This window comes from Parasteatoda tepidariorum, chromosome 3, assembly GCF_982258835.1.
Source record: "Parasteatoda tepidariorum strain Cologne lab strain chromosome 3, Ptep-v5.0, whole genome shotgun sequence".
Taxonomy (NCBI): Eukaryota; Metazoa; Arthropoda; class Arachnida; order Araneae; family Theridiidae; genus Parasteatoda; species Parasteatoda tepidariorum.
The window spans coordinates 38,408,637-38,430,081 of record NC_141757.1 but is presented as its reverse complement, the minus strand read 5'-3'; the positions used below and the strand labels follow the sequence as shown (position 1 = coordinate 38,430,081).

The window sequence follows — 21,445 nt, the reverse complement described above, 5'->3', positions numbered from 1 at the left end:
GCCGATTTCTCCCGATCAAAACCGCTTGGTTCCATTAATTACAGAAATGACAATTTCACCACTTTTAGCCAAAGTGAATTGGTAGACTTAACGGACAATGCCATTTTGTTTCAATTATTTCGATGTAAGGCTTTTAATTTTTTTCAGAATTAAATAAAATTCTACAATTAAAATTAAAACTCTTTTAAAATTCAAAATTAACTAACTTCGTGTTTAATTTTTTTATCATTTTATAAAATTTTTTGCTAAAAGCGGAACAGTTGGCATCACCAACTAAGTAATAACCATTCATTGTCGACTAAATTAAGTTGACATTTTATTTTGATATCTGACAATTAAATTTTGTAAAAATCGCAGTTCAATAATTAAAATTCTGAATTAGATGCATTATTCATTGCTGTTAGATGCCATTCATTGTTGTCTAAATTAAAGTTGATATTTTATTTTGACATCTATCAATTAAACTTTGTAAAAGTCGCAGTTCAATAATTACAATTCTGAATTAGATGCATTATTCAGTGATATTAGATGCCATTCATTGTTGTCTAAATTAAAGTTGATATTTTATTTTGATATCTGACAATTAAATTTTGTAAAAATCGCAGTTCAATAATTAAAATTCTGAATTAGATGCATTATTCATTGCTGTTAGATGCCATTCATTGTTGTCTAAATTAAAGTTGATATTTTATTTTGACATCTATCAATTAAACTTTGTAAAAGTCGCAGTTCAATAATTACAATTCTGAATTAGATGCATTATTCAGTGATATTAGATGCCATTCATTGTTGTCTAAATTAAAGTTGATATTTTATTTTGATATCTGACAATTAAATTTTGTAAAAATCGCAGTTCAATAATTAAAATTCTGAATTAGATGCATTATTCATTGCTGTTAGATGCCATTCATTGTTGTCTAAATTAAAGTTGATATTTTATTTTGACATCTATCAATTAAACTTTGTAAAAGTCGCAGTTCAATAATTACAATTCTGAATTAGATGCATTATTCAGTGATATTAGATGCCATTCATTGTTGTCTAAATTAAAGTTGATATTTTATTTTGATATCTGACAATTAAATTTTGTAAAAATCGCAGTTCAATAATTAAAATTCTGAATTAGATGCATTATTCATTGCTGTTAGATGCCATTCATTGTTGTCTAAATTAAAGTTGATATTTTATTTTGACATCTATCAATTAAACTTTGTAAAAGTCGCAGTTCAATAATTACAATTCTGAATTAGATGCATTATTCAGTGATATTAGATGCCATTCATTGTTGTCTAAATTAAAGTTGATATTTTATTTTGATATCTGACAATTAAATTTTGTAAAAATCGCAGTTCAATAATTAAAATTCTGAATTAGATGCATTATTCATTGCTGTTAGATGCCATTCATTGTTGTCTAAATTAAAGTTGATATTTTATTTTGACATCTATCAATTAAACTTTGTAAAAGTCGCAGTTCAATAATTACAATTCTGAATTAGATGCATTATTCAGTGATATTAGATGCCATTCATTGTTGTCTAAATTAAAGTTGATATTTTATTTTGATATCTGACAATTAAATTTTGTAAAAATCGCAGTTCAATAATTAAAATTCTGAATTAGATGCATTATTCATTGCTGTTAGATGCCATTCATTGTTGTCTAAATTAAAGTTGATATTTTATTTTGATATCTATCAATTAAACTTTGTAAAAGTCGCAGTTCAATAATTACAATTCTGAATTAGATGCTTTATTCATTGCTATTAGATGTCATTAATTGTTATCTAAATTAAGTTGATTATTTGTTTTGATATCTAACACTTAAATTTTGTAAAAATCACAGTTCAATAATTACAATTCTGAATTTGATGCTTTATTTTACTAATAACAGTCCAAACAAGCATTTTTTGTTTCTTTGAGCAAAATATAATAGTTAAATAAATGTACGACCAGGTTTTTTTATTCATTTATTTTTTTAAAAAAATCCCTAATAAAGGGGATTAAGCACAAGTTGATCTAAAAAAAAATCTCACGAAAAATTACGCAGTGTTTTGACCTTTATGAAATTGGCCATGAGCTACAGTTTTAGTTAATTAATCAAAATACTTTTTGTCTTTTTCAGCATCGAATCTAGTTTCAGATGTGAACATAGCCTGTAACAGTAACACAATTCAAGTGACTATAACAACATCTTCCAACTTCAACGGGATGATATATCCGAAAGGTTTATCCAAAAACTCAACCTGCATGACAGAGTATAATAATGCTGGTCCACAGATCACGTATACATTACCTCTCAGATCCTGCAATACTATGAGTGCTGATTCGGTAAGCAAAACCTTTTACTTTGCAGTCATGATAGTACTCTAAAAGTTGTACTGTGTGCAAAATAATAAACAGTACATAAATGACTTTTTATCTAATTATCTGATTTTTACATACTAAGGTTCAATCTTAATTTTTTGAGGACCTGACCTCAAATCGGCTTCTTAATCGACGATATTTTAAGTTACGATAAATAAGGCACAAAAGCGTACTTTCTCTGAACAACGGCGGATTTGGATTTCTGATCCCAAAAATGTAGGAGATACCTGCAATCTGGGAAATATGGTCCAAATAGTTAGTCACGAGAGCGGTTCAAAGTTTGGATCTCTTAATGATAATTTTATTTTTTGTGTATTTCGACATATCTCGAAAACTTTTTAAACGAATTAAATATTTTTCGCACTCAATTAGACAATTCGTTTAAGATTCTAAAGATCATTATAATCCACAAATAAAATTTAGGAAGCATATATTATTTTTTTGCATTTTATTTTTTACGGCCAATACAATTTTGTGTTGTAAGGTATATTTTTTTCCCTTCGTATTTTTAAACAATTTAATTTTCGAACGAGAAACAATACATTCGTTTGATTTTATGATCGTAAAAATTAACACGAATTGAACCTATTAACCCGTTTTATCCTTACTTTTTATTTTGAAGGGGTGCAAAAAGTGGCTTTTTGAAAAAAGTGGTATAATATGTTATTCAACTAAATGGCTAAGATCAACTATTTGTTACCATTTCATTTCGAAATGTCCCTCCACCTTATAGTTCTAGATATAGAGCTTATAGAACTTATCGATACTAATAGAACTTAAATCACTAATAAATTATAGTGGAAGGAAAACTTTTAATTCTTCTAGATAAAAGGCATAATTGAAACAATTGCATATCTGCCAACTTTTAATCCCTTCCATTATAATTTTTCCCAGTGGTATTAAAATGGAATTAAAACTTGAATTTTAAGCAGAAAAACGCGTCGTATTTGTAAAAGCCTTAGTTTTCAACCATTATGGTAACACATATTTATATATTTACTTAATTTTTTTAAGAATAGTGGTGATCAAAATCATTTAAAAATTAAGTTTATAAAACAAAAAATATTATATATTTACTACCACTTTAAATATGAAAATGAAATTTTACGCCAAATGCGTAAAAGTTGGCAGGTATGCAATTGTCCTACCACAATGTATGTTTTTGAAAAGGGAAACTGTCCTATAAATATGAGTCTGGGCACTAAAAGTGGTCTGTACATACCTGCCAACTTTCACTCTTTCCGAGAATGGATTTTCAGAGTGGTTGTAAAACAATTTGACTCAAAAATATATTTATATTTTGATCCCGTTGAGATTCGATTCCTTAAGGATTATTATGCTTTGATATATTTATTGTAATTATTTATATGTAGTGGTGATCAAACTCATTTATAATTATCATTATAATTCAAAAAGTTAATTGGAATAACCTGAGTATTGCTACCACTTTAAATATGAAAATAAAATCTTCCGGAAAATCCGGAAGAGTTGGCAGGTATGTTTGTAAATACAAGACAACTGTACAAAAAAAGTAATAGAGTATTTATATAACTTGACCTGCTTCTTCAAAATACTGATAACAAAATTTTTACACAGATTTTTGAAAACTCACTGCTTCATCTTTCTAATTTAATATTCTAAGATGTGAAATCTCTTGAAAAAGCAAGGATTTCAATGCTGCGTCGCATAGGCATGCGACGCCGACAGAAAAGGGGTTGAACTATTAATAATTGGCCACAATAAGTGGTCCTTATGTCAATAACGCTTATAGGAAAAACATAGTAGCATGTATTTTTTAATAACAAGTAGCAGTTTTTGTCTGTTTCCTACCCCTTTTGCGTTAAAAAAGCAATGATTCTAAATACAAATATTAATATGAGTAATATTTATACATTATGGTAGACGATATGATCTTGTAAAATACAAAAGTGTTCAGATCTGAAGTCAGCACACTGTGACATTTTAAGTGTGGAAGGTTATAGGAAAATGTATGTACGGTGTAAACAAATTGGTATGACCACTTTTTTTTTAAGAAATATAAATATACATAACATGATTTCTTTTCTTCGTCGCTTAAAACACGATCTCCATTTTGTTCCCCAAAACTTTATTCTTGTCATGTATGTTTCTTAGTCTAATTTCAGGATGAATGGGAAAAGGGCCGTAAGGCCTCAGACTCCCAGTTCCATTACAACGAACAAACGATTGTCGCTTAAAACGAACTCCATTGTGCCCCCCAAACTTTTTTCTTGTCATGTATGTTTCTTAGTCTAATTTCAGGATGAATGGGAAAAGGGCCGTAAGGCCTCAGACGCCCAGTTCCATTACAACGAACAAACGATTGTCGCTTAAAACGAACTCCATTGTGCCCCCCAAACTTTATTTTCGTCATGTATGTTTCTTAGTCTAATTTCAGGATGAATGGGAAAAGTGCAGTAAGGCCTCAGACGCCCAGTTCCACTACAACGAACTGACGAATTGTCGCTTAAAAGCAAACATCATCGATATTTTAATTTACTATTTGTTCTTTACTGCTGTTGTAAAAATGTTGAGATTATTGGACATATTTCAAATTTACTACTCTCTCAAATATTTTAAATTTGAACCTGATTTTCGCAACTAGAACTTATGAAATTATATTTGTTATGAAGTTATGCACATATGAAAAATACTATTTTATTATGTTTCAAATTCTGAATTTTAACGGCGATATGGTAAATTCCGTCATTCCTAACACTGTTATGGCTTCTTTAGGCAAAATTACAAAAATGAGAAACATTATGTGATTCAGCAAGGCATTGTATTCAAAGACAAATGCTTTTTAGACAAAGTATGAAATGTGAGAATTATGCAAAAGAAATATTGCAATATTAATTTGTCAATATCTATCTATTTAAACATTACTGAACTGTAGACCAATGAAAAATAATATTTTGTATATTCAATAATTTTTTTAAGAAATACAGATTTTACTTTAAATAGCTTATTTAATTATTATACCAGATAAAGAATACCAGACAATGACCTAGAAATCCCTGCCGGGTTAATCTGGTTATTATTAAGTCGACCAAAAAATTTTGTCCGAAAAAAAAAAAAAAAAAAAAAAAAAAACGCTGCATTATGCAAGGATGCAAAATGTGCCTTTATTAAAAAGAAAGGTGTTAGAACTTTTACGCTAAAATGTAGATATCAAATCCACTGCTTAATTTTGTCGGATACTTTCCTTGCACGTTTGAATATGTATGCGCATACTCTTATGAGTCATATATGTTGTGTCTCTTTAAAATAAAATATTGCTATTGAGTTAACCCTTTTGAAGGCCGTGGTGAGTATACTTACCACCACGTTTTACCACTTTTAACTTATGTTTCCATTTTTCAATAACTTCAGCTTTCTTGAAGTGAGTTTGAATAAAATTGGTAACCATTTGTCCCTTTTAAAAAAACGCATAAAAGTTATAAATACATAATTCCTTTTGAAGTTTGTAGCATTTAAGGAATTTATTTAATAAATAAAGAAAAATAAAAGTCAGTAAGTACCTAATAGGTCATGTTAAATATATTTACCACCAAAAAAATGGCATTTTCATAAACTAAATGAGTTTTTTTTTATATCAATTACTGTTCTTAAAACAATTTCAATTCCAAAAATACTTTAATTTACCTTTACTAGAAATAAAGGGCCCGTTAAAGGGTTAAAGGGTAAATACCCTACCTCTTTCTTTTAAAATACCCAACGGCATCTCAGTTCTCAATCAATTATTGAAGTATTAACCACTAGGAATATTTTTTCCTAATGGTTAATACTGCAATAATTTAGAATTAGTATAATTTTGTCCGCCACTATACATAAATAGTTTAAGCAAATATATCAAAGGTCTTCCTCTTCTTGAGCTCTTAATAAGGAGTTTATAAAACTTAAACAATTTTTAAAATTTTGAGCTTTAGTTCCCAACCTGTGAAAATAATGTATTGTAAAAGATTTGAATTGTTGCTAGTGCAATCTATTTCTTATTTCTATTGCAAATTTCCATGACAAAGTTGATGGTTGCGCAAAACATCCGTACGGCGTTCCTCCAACACTGTAATCCTTCTCATTAATGTTGCTAGAATTATAAGGAGTTCTTTAAAACGTATTTTGCAACAGGTTAATGATTCTAATATCCTTACCTCATATATGAACGTTTTTGAATTATGTTGATGAATGAATGTTCCACCAGATGATATTTTTCACCTTGTATTTCTTATCTTTTACAGAATGAGGGTATTGAGTATTTCAACACTGTTGTCATTCAACCCCACAGAAGACTAGTCACCAGTCAAGGTCGTGGATATCATGTTAGATGCCGATATCAGATAAAAGACCAAACAATTACATCGAATTTCAATGTCAGGTAAGTGTAAACTAATATTTGTATCCTCTTTGTTTTTCCGCACCTATACTGGGTTGCCAACAGCTTCAAACCACATACAAAAATTTGCAGAATTTTGGTTAGTTTTGCCAATTATTTGAAGGGTTCAATCTTAGCTAACAGTAATGATGTGGCTTTTTCTACGAGCTTTTTAATAATATTTATCTAGTGACGGATAAAAATCCCTTAAATCTGATTTTCTTAAACTCATACATTAAAACATTACTATTCGAAAACATTTCCCCCTAAGAAGTTGGTATTTAGGAAGTTGGTATCTCTGCTTGTCTGTAGAAGGCCTTATTTCTGAGACAATGTTGAGTTACAAAAACATTAGTGGTGGCAAATTTCTGACTATTTGTAACGGGACGTTTCATGCTTTGTTTGTCACTTTGATTTCAGATAGTTACATCAAAAGAGCGCATTACATAAGCTTAATTATTTTCCGTATTTTACGTTCGTAATTCTCTGATAACAGATTATAAACCTTGACAGTTAATCACAATTTTTTTTTTATATTCTGATATAAATATTTAAAATATAATGTTAAAAAACGTGTAGCATCCGAAATGAGAATATGCATCGTGATCTCAATTTTGATAGTTTGATCATTATGCTAAATTAAAAATTGCAATTTTTTTTTTTAAAAAAAAAAGGGCCCTAAATTAAGATGCCGCAGGATTTATTAAAATTTTTACATTTGATACTTTTTTAAGCAGACAGCAATCCCAAGCCAATGGTCTCTTATTTTTATAGTGTTGTTTAAACTTCGCTAACACCAAATATTTTAATATATGTTAGTAAGAACTTATTTCAGTGTAGTTCCGGTTATAATCAGTATAAATTAATTTTATTGAACTAAGATTAAAAAAATATTAAGAAATATATTTTGTGACCAACAAATACAAAAAGAAAATCTCCCGATAAAGTAAAGAAATTCGGAAATAGTAACCCTAATTTTCGATTGAAAGTAAATAGAAATTAATAACTAGGAAAGGAAGTAACATAGTTATGAATTCAAAATACTTTAATGTTATGGCATTTCTTATAGCAAGACTGACTAATACGCCATAAATTGTTAATCCTTAAAAAGCATGGATGAAAACGCTATTGCTTATTAATTTACGGTTTTGTTTTAAAACATTGAAAAATAACAAAAATTGCTAAAATGAAAAATAAATAAAATAGCAGCAAATTTCAGAGAATGTGTCGAGTGTATTTTTTCACTTTATTTACCAAACATAGTGCCGTTCGAGCAAATAAATACATAACAAGAGCAATTTATGTATATTCTTGCATTGGTGATTTTAGATATTTTCATGAGTTCTTGACACTGATTGCGAACAAGAAAATTTTTCTAATTTTTTTTTAATGATTAACAAAATTCTTTAATTTGAGTTAAAAAATTAGTAGCAAAATGTTTTCGTTTATAGTCAGTTCCTCAGAAGTATGGGCACATAATAATTGTTGAGATTATTTAATTAATTAATAATGCCAGTTAATTAGTCGATTTAACTAGTTGACTAACCTTGCACTTTAAAAAAAGTTCGCGCTAAAGCAGAAAAACTATCAACTGCGCATTATCTTTAAACTTTATTATTTTTATATTTTCTGATTAAGTTTAAAAAATTAAAGTTACCGTTTATTTAATTGAGCCAGTTAATTAGTCAATTCAGCTAGTTAACTGAGCTAGCACTTTAAAAAATTAAAGTTCTAGCTAAAACGGATAACTATCAACTACGCACTATCTTTAAACATTAAGTAGAAGAAATAAAAGTACTAATTAAAAAAATGTAGTAATTAATTAAGCTACTTAATTACTCAATTTTACTAGATATTTAAACTAGCACTTTAAAAAAATTAAAGTTTACGCAAAAACAGAAAGCTATCAACTGCGCATTATCTTTAAACTTGCACTGTATTTCATTTTGACACTCTTTTTAAAACATTGTCCTTTTAATTGCCTTTCTTCTTTGCACTTTTATGAATATCCTCAGGATTTCTTAATCAGCAAAATAACAGTAGATCAAGATGCTCAAAACCGTTTACAAAGTGAATCACGGTAAAAATGGAAGGAAAAAAATTTAGAAGGTAGAATTGGTCGACGCTGATAACGGTTGTAAAGCCATTAAATAAGAAAAAGCTGTAAAGACCCTAAAAAAAAAATAACGGATTAACGGCCTACAGAAGATGGAGGTATTGTGACTCCAGTTGATCACCTTGAATATTGACCTTTACCTCCTGTTGTACCTTTGTCTCAGTTAAAGAAAAGGAATCAACGAAACCCTCATAATTTGATGTTTTCATTCTTTTGTAACTGTCTTTAGAGGTTTTAGTCATTAGCATTTTTATATGCTCTTTTAACGACTTTACTTGAAAAGATTCTCCCAATATAAAATTTTCGTGACAAAGAAGCAGAATATTCCTTGTTTAAAAATCTATAATGCGTAATTTACTAATCGGGTAATGTGGGAAAAAGTGTGTAAATTGATAGTTGTGGACATTGATGATTAAAAATCCATTACAGTCAAGGGCACTTATGTATAGAGTTTTCGACCGCTTCATTCAGCTTTTGTTTGCTTTTTACAAAACAACTAGTGAAAATGCTTATACACATAAGAACAGAGCTAAATTTCAAAGGGAAATCAGACAAGAAGGAAATTTTTAAAAATATAGGATCAGATTTTCGGAAGATTCAGACATATTCAGAAGATCTGAGTTTTAAAAATAAATCAGAAACGAAATAAAATATTCCTTGTTTAAAAATCTATAATGCGTAATTTACTAATCGGGTAATGTGGGAAAAAGTGTGTAAATTGCTAGTTGTGGACATTGATGATTAAAAATTCATTTCTCTCAAGGGCACTTATGTACAGAGTTTTCGACCACTTCATTCAACTTTTGTTTGCTTTTTACAAAACAACTAGTGAAAATGCTTATGCATATATGAACGGAGCTAAATTTCAAAAGGAAATCAGACAAGAAGGAAATTTTTAAAAAGATAGGATCAGATTTTCGGAAGATTTAGACATATTCAGAAGATCTGAGTTTTAAAAATAAATCAGAAGCGAAATAAAATATTCCTTCTTTAAAAATCTATAATGCGTAATTTACTAATCGGGTAATGTGGGAAAAAGTGTGTAAATTGCTAGTTGTGGACATTGATGATTAAAAATTCATTACTCTCAAGGGCACTTATGTACAGAGTTTTCGACCACTTCATTCAACTTTTGTTTGCTTTTTATAAAACAACTAGTGAAAATGCTTATGCATATATGAACGGAGCTAAATTTCAAAAGGAAATCAGACAAGAAGGAAATTTTTAAAAAGATAGGATCAGATTTTCGGAAGATTTAGACATATTCAGAAGATCTGAGTTTTAAAAATAAATCAGAAGCGAAATAAAATATTCCTTCTTTAAAAATCTATAATGCGTAATTTACTAATCGGGTAATGTGGGAAAAAGTGTGTAAATTGCTAGTTGTGGACATTGATGATTAAAAATTCATTACTCTCAAGGGCACTTATGTACAGAGTTTTCGACCACTTCATTCAACTTTTGTTTGCTTTTTATAAAACAACTAGTGAAAATGCTAATGCATATATGAACGGAGCTAAATTTCAAAAGGAAATCAGACAAGAAGGAAATTTTTAAAAAGATAGGATCAGATTTTCGGAAGATTTAGACATATTCAGAAGATCTGAGTTTTAAAAATAAATCAGAAGCGAAATAAAATATTCCTTGTTTAAAAATCTATAATGCGTAATTTACTAATCGGGTAATGTGGGAAAAAGTGTGTAAATTGCTAGTTGTGGACATTGATGATTAAAAATTCATTACTCTCAAGGGCACTTATGTACAGAGTTTTCGACCACTTCATTCAACTTTTGTTTGCTTTTTATAAAACAACTAGTGAAAATGCTAATGCATATATGAACGGAGCTAAATTTCAAAAGGAAATCAGACAAGAAGGAAATTTTTAAAAAGATAGGATCAGATTTTCGGAAGATTTAGACATATTCAGAAGATCTGAGTTTTAAAAATAAATCAGAAGCGAAATAAAATATTCCTTCTTTAAAAATCTATAATGCGTAATTTACTAATCGGGTAATGTGGGAAAAAGTGTGTAAATTGCTAGTTGTGGACATTGATGATTAAAAATTCATTACTCTCAAGGGCACTTATGTACAGAGTTTTCGACCACTTCATTCAACTTTTGTTTGCTTTTTACAAAACAACTAGTGAAAATGCTTATGCATATATGAACGGAGCTAAATTTCAAAAGGAAATCAGACAAGAAGGAAATTTTTAAAAAGATAGGATCTGATTTTCGGAAGATTCAGACATATTCAGAAGATATGAGTTTTAAAAATAAATCAGAAGCGAAATAAAATATTCCTTGTTTAAAAACCAAAAATGTGTAATTTACTAAACGAGTAAAAAAAGGTGTAAATTGCTAGTTATGAATTACCATTAAAACTCGTTAACAGTCAAGGGCACTTATAGAGTTTTTGACAGCTTCATCCAGCTTTTATTTGTTTTCTGCAAAATAACTAATGAAAATTCTTAGACTCATAAGAAAAGAGTTAGTTTTCAGAAAGAAATAAGATAAGAAACAGGGCTTACAGTGATTTATCAGCAAATAATAATCCACTAGGAACCAGCACTTTTTTTAAAAAAAAAAGATAAGGAATGGTTTAAAAAAATGTAAGGAAATTAAGAGATTGTTTCAATTTTATATTGGAAAAACAAGGCATTCGTATTATTCAAAGAGAAAAGAAAAATATATATAATGCGTTGTTTACTTAATGGAAAAGATGGAAGAGGAAAAAAAAAGAATTGTGTCCTAATAATTTGTCCCTATGAATTGTGCAAAGATGTAGAAAACTATATAGTTTATAACTGCCCTCATAACTGATGAATATTTGCACATAAGTTATATTTTTAAGCGAAATATCTTCATTCACGAAATGAATTGTCTTCACGTTTTTTACCCATGCAACTGTATCTTTGCTTTCAATCCTTATACCATTGCGTGTCCAAGTTTTGTGAACCAGTAAAACATCATGTACTAACCAGTATACTTTACAATCCGAAATTTTTTTCGACTATTATTAAATAAAATAATAATAAATATTTCCTAAAATTTATTTTTCGCATCAAATTATCTTTGAATAAATGAATTCTATAATTGTATGCAAAAAAATTTCTAAAAAATCACTTATAAAGTTCTCGAGATATGGTGAAATACGCAAAAAATAAAACTTGAATTATGAGGTTTAAACTTTGGATCGCTCTCCTGGCTAAACTATGGGGACCCTATTTTCAAGGTTGTGGCCACCTTGGAGGTCGAAAATCCGAATTCGTATAAAAAGAGGTATGTTTATTCAGAAAAATCAAGTTTTTCTGTCGGAGTTCGTAACTTAAAATATCCTCTGCACCAATTAATTAGTATATTTGAGGTCACTCCCTTGAAGCATAAATACTTAGCTCGGACCCTGCAATACGTATAACTTATATTCTCAGATGGATCACCGGTAGCTGCATTGTAATCAGTCATAACTCAAGTAGCTGGGCGTGATAACCATCATCATTTACTCCAACCTATTGAGCCCTTTCAGGTAAATCTAAATCATCTACTGATGGGTGGTGTGTCCTTGTTGTAAATTGCTAGGGACATTTTGAAAATAGTCAGAAAAAAAAACAGCATTTTTTGATGTTTCGAAAATAATAGTCGTCCTTGAAACAGGAAAAAAAACTCTTTTCGAAATTTGTGAGAACAACGAACCATTAAAAAAATATTAGTAACTTCTTACCAACCTATGTTTGCTTTTTTTTTTTTTTTTTAAGTCCTTATATTTATTTTAACCATATACCTGACTCAAAGAAACAGTAAAGATAAATTAGGATCATATTTTTATAAGGCTGTCAAACACTGTGCTTTTTTCATAGAGTGGTAGACAATGAAAGACTATAGTTTCAAAAGTTTGGTAATTTTGCCCACGAGATAACTGTGGTGAAGTCACTTTTCATGAGAACTTTTGAATTATTTGCATATGGTGGTGTGCAAAATCAAATTTACAAAGCAGTCATGGTTTAAAAATGTAGCATTTGTGTAAAAACTGTAATTCTGTTTCTGTAAAAACTGTAGCAATTCTGTGAAAAATTTGGAATATAAAAATATTTTGACTTCCTCGGAGAAAGTCAAAATATTTTTACATTCCTGTGGAGGAGAATGGAAACTTCTTTTAAACATTTCTTTCTCGGTATATAACTTCGCTGGGGGCTTAGTTGAAACCCTTAGTGGGACAGAAAAATGTGAACCAAATAAATTAATCTGTTTTATTTTTATATTTTCCATCTTTAAATTAGTTTATTTAATTTGATTTCGTGTTTATGGATAAATATTAATTTAATCCTTATTACTTTACTAAATGACTTTCAGATATTACATGTATTGTATGCAATGAAACTTGCATAAGCGTGGAAATGTTGAGTTATGTCTTGAAAAAGCGGCTACATCCGTCTTTTTTTTTAGTCGTATACAGAATTTTTAGTACAAAAGGCTTAATTGATAGTGTTAACTGTACATTCGCAGAGATGCCAACTTTCTCCGCTTTGCAAAATAGTTTTTTCTAGCGGTAACGAAATTTAAGATATTTTTAGTTTAGTATTTTTAATTTTAATAAATTTTTCCACCACTAAATATCGAAAATTATAAGAATCATATAACATGCAACCTAAAAGCATTTATTATTTGGGTACTGTGTTTTAAAGTAGGCGTAACTATGCCTGTTTTAGAAGTCACACTATTTAATTCGCTACCACTTTATTAAAACTTTTCCAGAGAGCGGAACAGTTGGCATACCTGTCGAAAGTCTGAGTATTGACGTCATAAATTAAGACAGTATACTAAGCTTTTTCGCCAAATCTTTTCTTAGTTTGGTTTATCATCCAAATACTGAATTTAATAACTTTCAGATTTTTAATTTTTTTAGTGCATCTCAATGCCGAAAATAGTGGTAACTATTTATACCAAAGTCACCACTTATAAATAAGTGGTTGGATAAAAGCTCATTGCGGGATTAGAGGCAATGAGGAGGCGGATCAGGTAGCCAAACAGGCCATCAGCATCGGTCAGGTCAATATTGAAGTCCCGAGTACAACCGCCCAGATCAAAACCTTTTTAAAAGCTCATATGAAACAGTGGAAATTAGTCTGGCAGAGTTCTGATAGAGGCCGGCAGACGTTTACATTTTTCAAGGACCCTTCAATAAAACGCCTACAGGCTGACTTCTATCTAAATCAATTTTTAACTGGCCGCGGGGTGTTTGGGGTACACCAACACAGGTTATTTAACAAAACTCTTAACTGTAATTATTGCCAAATTGAACAGACAATAGACCACCTAGTATTTGACTGCGCCCACTTCCAGACTCTCCGTGGAGATCATTTTGAAGGTAAAAAACCAACACCAGTGTTACGCAGAATTGGCCTGCAGGAATAAAATCAAAACAATAATCAAAACCACGCTTGAAGAGGTACTGGCAAATATAATCACCTAGCATCAGAACCTGCCTGCTCCAGACATTTAATCACTTATCTTGTCCACTTAGGTTTACCAATTTCTCATTTTATTCGGGTGTCTCACTGTTTTTATCACCTTTTATCCTGCTGAATTTTAATTGCTTACTCAGTTTTTGTTTTGATGTTGTGATTGCTTTAACTCGACTTTTGTACTTGTTATCAGAATTTCTCATAACATTATATTTATTGTATGCTTCTAGAATATTGCTGTGCATATTTAATATTAAATATGAACATTTCCTATTAAATGTAAATTACCCAGTGTTATTTTGCAATGAAGTTTTTCTTCTGACTGTTATCCTTTTCTTTTCTTTACAGTATGATTGGTACAACTCCAGTTTTAGCTACTGCTCCAATGCCAACTTGTACCATGAAGATATTTGTTGGTGATCCAGACGAAGCCATTGTGGCAGAAAATGTCAAAATTGGCGATCTACTGAGTCTTTCTATAAGTATTGATTTTCAAGGTAAATTATAGATTTAAGTATTCTTCAGTTTTTTTTTATGTCGAAAATATTTATACTTCAGCAGTTACTTCTAAGGTGACTAAAAATGCAAAACAGTGTTGACTAGTAATATTTAAATTAAATTAAAAAATATTGAAATTATCGACTTTCATTTCTTTAAAGTTTACTAATGAAATTAAGTGCTAAGGTTGTTTTTGTTCTAAATATGAATAATTTGCAATGTGAGCCATAATAATTGTTACGATTGGAAAATTATAGAGAAGATAGATTATAGATTGTCCGTAAATATGCCCCCCACAAGACAGTCAATAGGTTTTATCTATACGAAGTTGTATTTAATGGTGGAAAAAAGATTTCTAAATTTAATTTGTTAAATCGATAAAAATAATTTTAAACATAAAATTTACTACCACTATAAATGTTCATGTAAAAAGGTTCTTATAAATAAGGTAAGACAACACTTGAATTTTTATTGTTCGAAATTATAAGTATCGTTTTCTCAAGAAATTGATATAAGTTCCGGGTGAAATTCTAAATTATATATTATGCCAGGAATTATTTCCGGTATTGAACGTCTGATACAAAACCTTTTATTTAACAAATTTATTGTTGCGCTAAAGTCAAAGTAGAGTATTGTTCACCATAGACCTTATCTTATTTATTATTGCAGATGTGTACGGCATTAAAGTTACCAATTGCCTTGTGAGAGACGGACTCAACTGGGGTGAACAACCCCTCATCAATAACGAAGGGTAAATATCTGTTTTTCATAGCACACTGAACAATAGCGAAGCTGATAGACTATTCTTTTTAAGTAATTGAGTATAAAAGAAAAATTACAATAATCACGAGCGTAAAAAATTGGACATGAAGAGCTACTGGGTTTTTTCTCAAGGGCAGCCACCAAAAAAAATCGAACGTTTTTCATTTCCCTCATTGTTTAATTAAACTTAGTGAAAGTGATTCGATTGTGTTATCTCATGAAAGGAATAATAAGACACATTCCTTCGATTTTGGAATTTTTCTTGAGCTATAATTATTTTGAAGCGATTGGTTCAGAGAAAAAATCCTCAGAGTTATTTTGAAAAATAAACGAACATTTTCTTTCAATTACTTTATTCCCATATTATTTGAGAAAACAAAAGATGCATGTATTTTAGCTTTACTAATAATATTTTTTTTTGTATTTATATAAAAGCTATTTTTATATTACAGAATATAAAAATAATTAATAATAGCATGAAACTTAATGGTTTTTGTACTGATATATGAATAAGGGGAATGGGTTTTTCAGTTGCTTAAAACTCAGAATTCAATTTTATCAGCTTAGGTATTTTAATAGAAATAATTGTTACCGCAAGTTTATTTGCTCTTGTCATTTGGCAAATATTAAACGCATGTTATTCAACAGTGTGATACAGGAAAATGTTGACATGGTCACTGTATCAAACTAGATTTTTTTTTCTTTTACGAGACTCTTAAAGGCGTCAATGTTACTTACTTAGTTGATTTTCTCATTTAGCATTTTTAATATCGATTTATAATTTCATTTTCATTTTCTTTCAAGCTTTGCTAAAAATAACTTCGTTGCAAAAACACAAAGGCTTTCTAAAATAAACTGCTTAGTTTACATACAATAATTTTTAAAAATTGACAAAAGTATCAAGCATGATTTTTAAATCGGGTTACACGACAATAACTCAGACATACTACGCATAAAATAAAATTTTAATGCTTATTCAAATAGCAAAACTTAACTTTCAAAAGAGAATAAAAACATCATAATTACAAATGTTTAAAGTCATAACATTTTGCTTTAATCCTTTGTTCTCTGAGTCAGGCCCGTAGCCAGGGGGGGGGACCGTCGGGACAAATCCCCCCCCCCCGAAATTCTGCGATTCAAACTTTTTAGTCTTTCTTTGAGCCTCTCAGTAAAAAGAAAAACAAAAACTGTCAAAAACCTTTTATTAACTAACTTTATTAAGCATATTTCGGAATATTCCGGTTTGTCCTAAAAAAGTAATCGAAAAATTTTCTTCAAATCCCCGTCGCATGTCTTTGTAAACTTTGTTTACAAATTGATTATAATTATTATGTAATATTAATTGAAAAATAATTATTATGTAATATTTTTTAATTACTAGTTTAACTTTTGCAAACAACAGAATAAACAATATTTGTTACAATGTTTTCCCCCTACTTAGCATGTCTGAAACCGTCCTTGCTTCTTACCATATCCCCCCCCCCCGAAAAAAAATCCTGGCTACGGCCTTGCTCTGAGTAATATTTGAACTAATATTAGCACCAAATCAGTTAAATACACTATGCAGTATTTTCATGTAATTTTTTAAAGTTCTTAAAATAATGAACTTAAACACAAACATACAGAGTGCCATGTACCAATGCCTATATGAATTATTTATCTAAGTCCCAGCTTAACGACGGGCTTTAACTCATTCATATGTGTGAGTTATGTATAATATTCTATCGTGCAATTCAAAAAACAACATGCTTCACGATTTATTCCAAGAAAAGTGGCTTGACAATTTTTTTCCTTCTATTGCAAATGCTGTGAACGCTAAAATCGAATTTTAAAAACCTGAAGAGACAAAATTTATTTGTAATATGTAGAATATATAATATGTTTACAATTTGTAATATGCATAGAGAGGGGAGAACTTAATATTAGCTGGATACCAAATGTATTAAAATCTCAATTTTGAATTTTCTGTCGCTTACTTTGATTTTTCAATTGCACGGCAGTATTGTTGAAGAACATTTGATTTGAGTACGCATGGATACAGTGATTAATAACTAATAAAGTATAAAAAAATACCAATTTTAGAGTAATTACTGTTGATGGCGCCTCAGAGGCGACATCGGAGTGCAAAGGGTTAAAGCGTGTCACAAAATTTTCTGCCGTTAACCGCAATTCGCCTAAGGGTGTTTCTATTCCATTTGCTGAGCAAGGTTACTCTTTAGAATGCTTGGATGAGGTCACTATACCGCGGGTGAAGCTTTTCATGGCAAAGTATCTTTTACTTAAGTAATTTAAAACTTAAAGTATAGAGAAAGTGAATTCAAGTAAGCCTAACGTAAATCATGAAGTTTTGAATGCCGAATTTTTTTTTCAAAATATCAAAAAGCAAAGAAAATATGGCCCGATTACTCAGAATCACGCGGTGGGAAAGTAATCCTCCAATAATTTGTCTGAATTTTGATATTCTGAAAACATTTTTTTCTGCATTTAAAAAATATCTCAAGCTTACCTGAACACACTTTTCTCTAAATTTTGAACCACTTATCAAAGGGAAACAGAATGAAAAGTTTCACCTGCATTTTAGCGTCTTCTTATAAGGATAGGCATTAAATCTTGTCTCCAAAACGTACAAAACAGAAAAACCCATTGGATTCCAATCGTTTGCAATAGGTGGCAATTTTTTTTATCTATAACCGTAGCTGTACAGCCGACCCAATTTTTGAGTTTACAACTACCAATGTTCAACTCCGTAGCCTTTTAATTTTGAACCCAAACTGGAAGACAAGGGAACTCCTGGATCAAGTATTAGGAGAAATTTTGCCTTCGTGGAGGATGGAACTAACTCGCATTTTGCGTTACATTTAGAGGAAGACCATGGGAGCCTCCCATGGTTAACCTGACGGCAAAGGGACTCTAACCCATGATCCGTCCACCACTGAGGATATTTCACGTCAGCACTGTGGTCGGTGCAAGGTGGATGCGGATTCGTATCGACCAGACATCGGTGGGATTCGAACCCGGTTCACTTCATTGGAAGGCGAACACTCTATCCCCTGAGCCATCGTGGCTCTAGGTGGCAATACTTGTGTTTTAAGATAATAAGAAAATTTACCATGCACCATTCTTGAGTGCTCTTAGCTCCGTGTGATGTAGCAAAAATCTTCTTATTAGGCACAGTTTTAGTATTTAAATAACTTTTATGGTCAAGAAAGTACAATAACAACAGGACGTGGAGGATTCCACCTACTCAAGAGTGGTACCAACAAGAACCTCCTGGGGCTGCCATAGAGATAAAGGACGATAGAAAACTACAGACCACCATTACCAGATTCAACAGTAGACATACTCGTACACTTTTATGTGTGCAAAAACAAAAGGAGTTTCCTATGTGTAATTCACATCAATCTACTACAGACCATTTGCTCTTCTGTTCATAGCTGGAGAAGAATGATCTCTTTGAAAATCATGTGCTGGTTCATAGCTTTCTGTGGGTGAACGGTTTTCTTGACTTGATCTAGCTAAAGGCTGGATCAAGTGGAATAGGAAGCTACATAAAGTTCAATATCTGCCTGATTGAGTTTGCGATGTGTTAAAGAAAAACCACTACCATTTCTTGTTACCCTATAGTTTTTAAAAACTAAATATTTCATTAAATATCAGTTGCTTAAAAGTTTTGCAGATGCTTGCATTAATTTAAAAGTGAGAAAAAATACTTAAAAATCACGAATTTTCGCTTGGTTAAATATACTTCATTGGTACATTTCATATCTACTTATGCTTCGTTTCTCTACTATTAACTTTTGCTCTGAACCATTGTATAAATTGTTGTTAAAACTTAACTTGATCTAGGAATTGCATATTTAATATATGAGTAGGTTTGATATTTGAAATTATATGTTTTATCTAGTTATTCTGACTTCAGCATAATAAAGTAAACAAGCAATATCTGTCATGTCTACGGATGAATAACTCGAAAAAGGCAGTAAAATATTTTTGTTGATTTTAGGTGTCCAGTAGACGAAGACATAATGGGGCCGCTTGAATATATAAATAATAAAACAACGGCCCGTGTTGGCTTCCAAGCTCATAAATTTCCATACACTTCCTCTGTATATTATCAGTGCAACGTGAAGATGTGTCTGAAAAACGCTGGAGGATGTGAAGATGTTGTAAGTTTTTTTTTCTTCTCTTCACAATACATTTATTTACTGTTCTTTTTTTAGTTGTTTGGTTAGAACTTAAAAAGCATTTTTGGGAAGTGTTTTAAGTTTCAGATGATTTATTTTCTAAGTTTTTATGTCAATCAAACAGTTTTTCAAGGTTTCCTAAGCATGAATAACTCGGATTAAGTCTAAAACAAGTTATTGATATTATTACGCGTTATTGTTAAAAAATTGTTATTCCAGAGATGCCAACTTTTTCGGAACAGCACATAAATATTTTCGAGTGGTAGTCTTTGAATGTACGATTTTTGGTTTAGTTTTTTTTTGGTTTTTGTTCTTCTTTTTATCTTTTTATTCATGATTAAAGCTGCTACGAGACTAAGTGTAACATAATGGAGAAGTAAAAGGCCCCACGGGGAGTAAAGGCCTCGGGCAACCAAATGACTATGATTATAACCACAGTTGTGTTGAGCCTTTTAAAATGTTTGTAAAATTAACCGAAAAACTACAGATTTTAGTTAGTAGATTTCTATCGCTTCTTTAAATATTTTGCAGAATCTGAAGCAGTTGACATCTCTGTTATTCTGTTGTTATTATTATTTTATTATTTTTATTATTTTATTATTATTATTATTTTATTATTATTATTATTTTATTATTTTTATTATTTTATTATTATTATTATTTTATTAGTATTATTATTATTTTGCTATTATTAATACTTTATTATTATTATTTTATTATTATTATTATTATTTTATTATTGTTATTATTTTATTATTATTCTTAACGTTTCCAGTTTGATACAATTATTCAGGACCTCCTTTTTTTTTTTTTTTTTTTGCTTTTGCTTTATTTTTCTACGAATCAAGAAATCTCATATGGATTTTTGAATCGGAAAGAAAGAAAGGAAAGTCGTTAAAAATCTCGTTGATATTCAATCATATATATATATATATAATTTTTATCGACCGAAATGAGCACATGAATTTAAAAGCTTCGTTCCTTTTTTCAATATCACTATAATTAAATAATCATTCTAATATGAATAGATACCAATCGAATGGTTTCAGAACACCTTGCATCATAGCCAAAAGTTGTTAATTTTGTTAATTTTTCCCTCCACATTTTAGTCGTTCCAAATTTTGCATGGTTCATCAAGCCTTTTCTAAAAGCTTCAAGAATGTCATGTACTTCAGGAAACTTTACTCAATGAATAAATGTAATAAGCTAATTACAACGCTCGATGTATATTTGTATATATATATAACTTAACGAATGTAATAAAAGTTATGACATAACAATGTATGCGACATTTTCTTTGCAAAAATTTGAAAACATTATTCCCCACATTTCGAATGATTTTTCATTGGCTATTCTGGCATTCAATCTCACTTGCGTAGAGTGCCATGAATGCAACGAAAGAACATTAACATGTGATGTTGTTTCGTCACACTCATGATATTTTATATCTCAAACAGCCACCCATCTGCGATGGAGGTTACAACATTCGCCGAAGAAGAAGGAGAAGCAGCGACCAATTAGAAGAAAATGGCAACCTTCTTGCTTTGAGACAAGAAGAAATTCACGCAAGAGATAGGAGCGTAGAAGTCTTTTCTGGTCTTTACGTTAGTGAAGTGGATGAGCAACAATCCAGTGGTGAGATCCGTTAATAATTACTTATTTTATCCGTT

The 21,445-nt window shown here is 30.2% G+C and overlaps 1 protein-coding gene across 1 annotated transcript in view; it reads left to right on the top strand.

The window, feature by feature from the left end:
- The window catches only part of LOC107438305 (cuticlin-1), an 85,829-nt gene that overhangs the window by 56,481 nt on the left and 7,903 nt on the right, over positions 1–21,445 (top strand). Inside the window, exons 4-9 of the mRNA XM_087159111.1 lie at positions 2,124–2,329; positions 6,622–6,758; positions 14,680–14,828; positions 15,499–15,580; positions 19,595–19,757; positions 21,233–21,410. Coding sequence (XP_087015237.1) covers positions 2,124–2,329; positions 6,622–6,758; positions 14,680–14,828; positions 15,499–15,580; positions 19,595–19,757; positions 21,233–21,410 — 915 coding nt within the window. The remainder of the gene's footprint in view (positions 1–2,123; positions 2,330–6,621; positions 6,759–14,679; positions 14,829–15,498; positions 15,581–19,594; positions 19,758–21,232; positions 21,411–21,445) is intronic.